General features: G+C 39.3%; 1 protein-coding gene across 1 annotated transcript in view; it reads left to right on the top strand.

Annotated features, from left to right (window-relative positions):
• Positions 1-2,404: 2,404 nt before the first annotated feature.
• The window catches only part of LOC149114454 (uncharacterized), a 9,107-nt gene continuing 4,524 nt past the window's right edge, over positions 2,405-6,987 (top strand). Inside the window, exons 1-3 of the mRNA XM_089286985.1 lie at positions 2,405-2,673; positions 5,266-5,461; positions 6,832-6,932. Coding sequence (XP_089143111.1) covers positions 5,346-5,461; positions 6,832-6,932 — 217 coding nt within the window. The 5' untranslated portion in view covers positions 2,405-2,673; positions 5,266-5,345. The remainder of the gene's footprint in view (positions 2,674-5,265; positions 5,462-6,831; positions 6,933-6,987) is intronic.

The following is a 6,987-nucleotide window of genomic DNA, read 5'->3' as shown; positions in this document are numbered from 1 at the left end:
CACAACAGCGACGGTAACGAGAACATCGCTTAATGAGGGAACCACGGCAATGCACTTGCGCTCGACATTCTGGTACAATTCAGTTCAGTTTTCCGTTCTGTACAAATTAACAGCGTACATGATCAAATCATCGTCAGCCACATTTTATAAATTGAAATAGTTGTAACGGTCCTGACGAAATTTTCAGAAAGAATAGTTAGTCTCCAAATGCGAGTTTTCGTTGACGCTCTCGTCGTGGTTCCTTAACTTTACTGTAAAGCCCGTGCCAAACGAGGATGAGAGTTGACGACAGTTCAAAATGTCGTTCTCGTTTGGCCTGAAACTCTAATACACCCTCACCAACTCTTATGGGATCTCGTACGCTATAATCAACTTTAAACGTGCTCAAAGTTTTCGTATGAGTGGATGAGAGTTTTCACTGCTTTGGACCAAGTTGATAGTCGATGAGAGTTGGCAAACACTCTCACGAGAGTCAGCTCTCATCAACTGTCATCCTTGTTTGGCCCGGGTTTACTGAAGCTGATATCCTACTTCCTACTTCGTAACTTTCTATTCCTGGACATTATTGTCCCGGGAGAGACAAACTGGTCTGGATGCCTCCGGCCTCCGGCTCTGATAACTACGGTCTGCAGTCTGCATGGTCTGCGATTTGGGGGTGACCGAATGCCCACGGGCTGATTACGGATTATGCAAATTAGGAAGAGCCCGGCTCTGAAAATGCAAGCGCATTGAAACGATTGAAACGATGAAAGCCGACTAAAAACAGTAAGAGAAAGTAAATTTAATTCCGGGTAGCTAGAAGTTTAGAGCTTTTTCCTTGATGAAATTTACATAGAAGTCGTTTTTGACTTACCAGCCGGTAACGTTGGTGGGCACTAGTCAGTGAAAAACAATCAAAGTTTGGCGAGTGTTAAGTAAAGCTAGAGTCGCTAAGTGAAAAACACCATCAGCAGATCTGTCATGCATCCTGAACAGAACACCACGAAGAAACTTGTAGGTTTTCATCTTAGTCACAACAATTACCGAAATATTGAACTCCGTCACAGTTCTCATCAAAAAAATTATATCGCTTTAACACAAGCAAGTGTAAATCAGCTTCCAGGCTCATCAGATGTATCAATGTTTCTGATAACTGCAGGAAGTTTTAGACGTTCACAAGGCTGAAAAAGTTCATCCATAAATCCCAGAATGAAGAAGGCGAAGATATGTTGTCGTAAGCGAATGCGAAGATCGAGTTATTCTGAGCAGTGCATTCTGAAACATTAGTATTTTCTTTCACCGAAAGACCGTTTGTTTGGACTATTTTGAAGCACTTTCTGTCTTTTCTAAATGCGTTGACGTTTAGTCACATGCCCCGTACAAAAGTCGGAAAAACTCTCCCATCAAGTTGTGGCACCACGATGCTAAAATACCTTTTTGAGGCTGTGACAGTCATTTCTCCCGTAAAGAAATCTGTTTTTGACGGAATACGTAATACAATGGTAAACTGAAGTTCACTGACTGTGTAGTTTTGCCGTGGGTTTGAGACCATCCTGGTTCATTGTTTGCTGGAACAAGTATTATGATTTCGATATCTTTGGTTACGCGAGGATATGCGAGGCCGAGGAAGGGCCGGGGGGGGGGGGGGAGACTCCCACATAAAAAGGACTGGGATGCTCGTTGGAAATTTTGAAACGAGCCCCTAAGAGGTACCAAGGACCTGTTTTGTGAGCGTGGCTTGGGAACGTTTTCACCCCTAAGAGGTACCAATTCTAAAACAACACGTTATCTCCTGCCATATTTTTTCGGCTTAATTCCCTAAAAGGTATCGCAAAAGCTCTCGCTGTGGATATTTTGAGGCTGAATACCCTAAGCGGTACCAAAACCACTTTTTAACCCTTGAAAGGTTCGACGAGCACCCCCGTCCTTTTTTATACGGTAGTACCCCCACCACTCCGCCCCCCTTCCCCCCTGGAGGAAGGGAAGGTCAGGTGTATGGAGTGTCTCAAACAAGTGTGACTCTCTGGCCACTTTTTTTGGCTTGCACTTTGTCTATTGAAGGCTCTGCCCAGTGATGTAGAGTAAAATGATCTTGTTTCACCAAATGGGCATAATTCGTAACTATTTCAAACAGGCTAACCCGAAACTACACCTTTTGACGGTGGTTCGTTGTATGCTCGGAGCCATAATTGGTAAATTAATTGGCTCCACAGGGTATCCCCCTCCTTTGGCACTTCCGCCACCGTTGGAAAAATGGGGGAAGAAATTCATTTATGACACTTACACCTGGAAAGGCGGTAGTAAGAGAAATAAAATCACGCGGCGTAACGGGAGATGGTAACGTGATCCCGCGTAAGTTCCCGCGTACAACCGTCTTTTCCGCGAAAAGTTTTCGTGACGTCACTTGTTTTCCCGTGACGCGGAAGACACTGGTAACGAAAGAGAATCGAAACATGGCGATTGGCGATGGGATGTTTGGGAGATCGTAAACTTATTTTGGATGATGAATGCACGACGAATACGACATCTATGTTATCAGTTTTCTTTTGAAGCATGTTTTTGCTCGTTTGGTTGGATTTGGGTGCAAGGGAAATGGCTGTGACGGCTTTAGAGCCCTGAAATAAAGACCACTTTTAAATACAAACGCTCACTCACAGCAACATGGCAAATTATTCCACAAAACTGGTACTTAAGGTAAGCTTAAAAGCAAAAGCTGCTGTTTTACTAAAATTAGTTCTAGTGGCGTTTTTCTGTTGCTATTACCTAAGTATTTTTGAATTTGTTTGAATTATGTTGTGTTGTGGTTTTATAATTTATACAGCGGGAAATTCAAATTCTTACATCTTGCACGTGCCCGCCACTGTCCTTTGTTTGAACTTCGAATTCTTGCTTACAAAACGAAATTCCAACATCTTAGAAATCCTCTCACACAATACTTAAGGTGTTAAAAATGCTAAAAGGATAAAATGTGCCATTTTTTTTTAAAAACACAGAGGAGTTCCAACTAATTTGTGTTTTGATTTTGCATGTGGTTGCTTTGAACTTTTGTAAAACTCTTGACTGCATGTATTCTTTAACAATTTCAAATTCACTGTGAACACAGGCTATTTTAGATAGTACTTTTTCTGTGTTCTGAGTCCATATCCCTTTGTGCAAATTGAGAATAATTTTTTGTTAAAAAAGTTTTATTTTGAGGGTAGTGCGTTTGTATGGAGAAATTAAGGTGACTGATGTGTGCCAACAGTTAGAACTGCAAATCAAGGAAACAAATTTTAGGAACATAAATATGGATGAGAATAGCAATTGGTCTGTCCTGTAAAATATGTGTGCCACAAGATACATACTGTATTTACTCCATTAAACACCACCCTCAAATAAATGCTGCATTTTAGAACACAAATATTAATAAACACTGCCCTTGAATAAATGCTGCATCATGATGTGGCATTTGTTTGAATAATAAACTCAAAAAGCAAATGCAGTCATGATCAAGTTTGAGCAAGCTTAAAAATATTATTTTCCTTGATCATAACAATATTTCAATATCAGTACATTTAAAGTTCTAAGGAATATAATCAAAACACGTGACCAGTAAAATATGGTAATATGGTATATCAAGGGTGGTGCATGGTTAATGAGAGACTTTGTGAGAAGGGGAGACAAGCATTTTCTTTTTATTTACAAGCCCAAGATGTTGAAATTCCAAACTGTGTTACCATCCCCCCCTTAACGTATCCTCAGAATTCCAGTCCAAGAAACCCTCCCTCTCGCTCGGAATTCCAAGATGCCGTAAGGATATTTTCTGGAATCACCCAATACAAGTGAATTTATGAAATATAAATTATTTGTAATTAAATAATTATTATATTTGAATCGTGGAGAAAGGTATGAAGACGTGATTGATCATCGCAGTTAGATATACACAGTTGTGAAATTAAAGCCTGAAAAAAATTCAGGCTTGAAAGAGGCTAGCAATACCGGTGTAGTGCTCTACCAACTGAGTTATCAAGCTAACTGGGAGCTGGTCATTTTGTGAATTCGTATTATACCCAGAGATGGTGAAGATTATAAGTGAATATAACTTTCACAACTTACACAGTTGTGAAATTAAAGCCTGAAATTTTTTTCAGGCTTTAATTTCACCTCTGTTTTGAGGTCTGCGATCTTAGGTCTTCGTTTTCAGGGTCTTTGTTTGTGTTACTACCCAGTTGCTTATCCTTATATATTTTAGCTGAAGCCTAAAATTGTGGATCACAGACCAACAATCATGGACAAAAATGTTGACACATTTGAGCAAAACAAACCCTTTCTATCGGCGTCCTTCCGTAATTGAAAAAAAACATCATTTTTGTCAATAGCCAAACCCTCCTCTCCCCCTTTTCAATGTTGAAATATGCTCCGTGGACACTGTCATGTAGTTACAACATTGAAAAGGGGAGAGGGGTCAAAATGTGAAAATTGGAGATTGAAAAACTCACATGTTCAACAAAACCAGTGTTTTTTCTTGCGGGGAGTGTCTCAACTGCTTTTGTCGATGATTGAAGGAATATCATGCAATATTTTGACGTTAAGAACAAAACAAAACCTTTTCATGATGCTGAGCACTTTCCGCAGGCTGTTAACATTTTCAGTTAATTTGGACATTTTTACTCTGCTCAGTGTGTTTTCCAATTAATTGGTAAGGTTTCTGTTAAAAATTTCTTGGGTATTGTGGTCCAAGACTGAGCAATACAAGGCAATACTAAAGCAAACAAAGGCAATTAAGAGTATGAAAACACGGTCATTGAAGAATGCACAATTCCCTCAGTTTCGTCTCGTCTTCCCGAGGTGGATGCACGGGCAAACCTTGTACGCTGCCCACACATCCACCTCATCAAACCCCTTGGCAGATGTGCATATGACTTCATTCGGTACTGTAGTTTTGTGAGAGGGTAGTCTATAATATACCCCTACATTGCCTCTATTGTATGGTTATTGGTTTGCAGTAGTCTTTTATAGACCATGATAGATATAGTTAGTAATGTTGAAAAAAAATAGTATTGAAAGGTTGAGGAGAACCACAGACAAAGAGAGTGGTTTCACATCAAAATTTTGTATACTTTTTGGAATCATTATTAATTTAAATTTTTGTAAGAGTGTACACAGGTCTTTAGAAAATGTCAGTGGTGAATTTTGTAGACTGAGAATTAGAGAGAACATAAGAGAACATTCGAGGAAGGTTCTATTTGAACAACGTTGCTTGACTTTAGATGTCAACTGTATGTGTAGAATTTTTTTTTCTGTCAGGCCACTTGAGGAGAAGCTGGATCAATGTGGAAGAACATTAGTCATTACGAAAGAAGATAAGGAAGGAAGAAAGGATTAGGATGCTAAAGACTGAAATGGTGAAGAGGCAGACCAAAAAAGAAAAACAGGGGACTGATGTATATTATGGCAACAGTTACAACTGGAAGAAACCAAATCAGTTACCTTGGCTGACCAGGTAAATACTGGAAAATGCTAGGACGTTGACTATCTCAGCTGAAGTCAGATCTTTAAAACACTGGGTCTTGGGTTCAGATCTCAAATTTTCAAACAGTTGGTAGGATATCAGAGAGTAATGTATATGGTTACAGTTGCTACTGTAACAAACAAATCCAGTCACATTGACTGACCAGGCAAATAATGTACAATGCTTGGATATGACATTCTAAATTTGTCAGCTTTTCTGCAAAAGGACATTGGCATTTAGTGGAGGTGGAAGTAGGAAAGAGATGTGTTGTAGCCTTGCAGGTGTAAACAGGGATGGGTTGGGGAAGGCAAAAATTGGAGGAACAGGGAGAACGAATGCCTGCTAAAAGAACTAGGCTTTTTACCTAACACCTACCAAATTCCATGTAATTTTATTTTATCAACTGTCGATGACTGTCAATTTGTTCTCTGACTAGAAAAAAGTGGCAATGTAAATTCCTGCAGGAAAGCCTAAAGTTTTATATGTCAGCAAGATTTAAATCCCTCAAAGCACTTGTTAATACGTCCTTGTCTTTAGTCGTCATTTTTTTTTTTTGATGAGATGACATGCAACTAACAGTTAAAAATACATGTACTCAGTGTGTATCAGCCAATCACAATTTTGCACCCACCAGTAGCAGCAGACGTGTCGAAAAAGAGGGGGTTCTTATAGCAGGCATTCCTCCAGTTCTCCCCCCACCCTGTCTACCCCATTTTATACTGCCCTGCTTTACATGCTACACGAGAAGTGCAGCAGGTCAGACTTCTTTGTGCAGAGAAACAAACTGGCAAAGGTAACAGAAAATTATAACGTGGAGATTGTATTCAACGTTAGAATGATCAGTCTGACTAAAAAAGTGACTTGTTTGTAACATGACAGGTGCTGATTGTTGAAAAGCTAATTATAAACTTAAACCTCTGAGTTCTTCAGTTTCACCTTTTGGAAAGTTCTGTGTTTTAAAATTCTGTTTGTTATATATGTACACAGAACTTTACAGTGCTACATGCCTTAATACCATTGCCACCTGAGGAAACTTTTTTAATCATTAGTTCTTGACATCTGTTTGACAACTTCTGATTGCTTCCATTTCAAATGGCTAATCAAACTGCGACAACTTGCCACTGGTTTCAGATGTTTACAGCTTGAGACTTTTGAGAGTCCCACGAGAGTGAATTCAGTTAATTTGACAATTTAACATCTCTGCTCTCAACAGTTCCCATGTTTTGATTGGCTGGTTAAAAAAAACTGCCATTAAATGTTATGGAAAAGTTGTCAAAATATGTCAAAATCTAATCAAAAAAATTCACTCTGCAAGGTTATAATCAAGAATCTTTTGTGAATGTCTTACATGTATTGCGCAGTCAACAATGGATGGACAGTAGTCTGACATATCTGGACAGATGGTGGACAAAGCTGGATGGACAGTGGGCAAACCCAAAACATTCAAACCTTGACCAACCAGGTAAATACATATATGTACATCAGATTCTGTAAATCTACACAGTTCACTGTGGATC

The sequence above is a fragment of the Orbicella faveolata genome, unplaced genomic scaffold (genome assembly GCF_042242905.1).
Source record: "Orbicella faveolata isolate gen_17 unplaced genomic scaffold, um_ofav_v1 contig_14, whole genome shotgun sequence".
Classification (NCBI taxonomy): domain Eukaryota; kingdom Metazoa; phylum Cnidaria; class Anthozoa; order Scleractinia; family Merulinidae; genus Orbicella; species Orbicella faveolata.
Note: the sequence above shows the minus strand (reverse complement) of the source record. Positions and strands in the feature narration are given on the sequence as shown.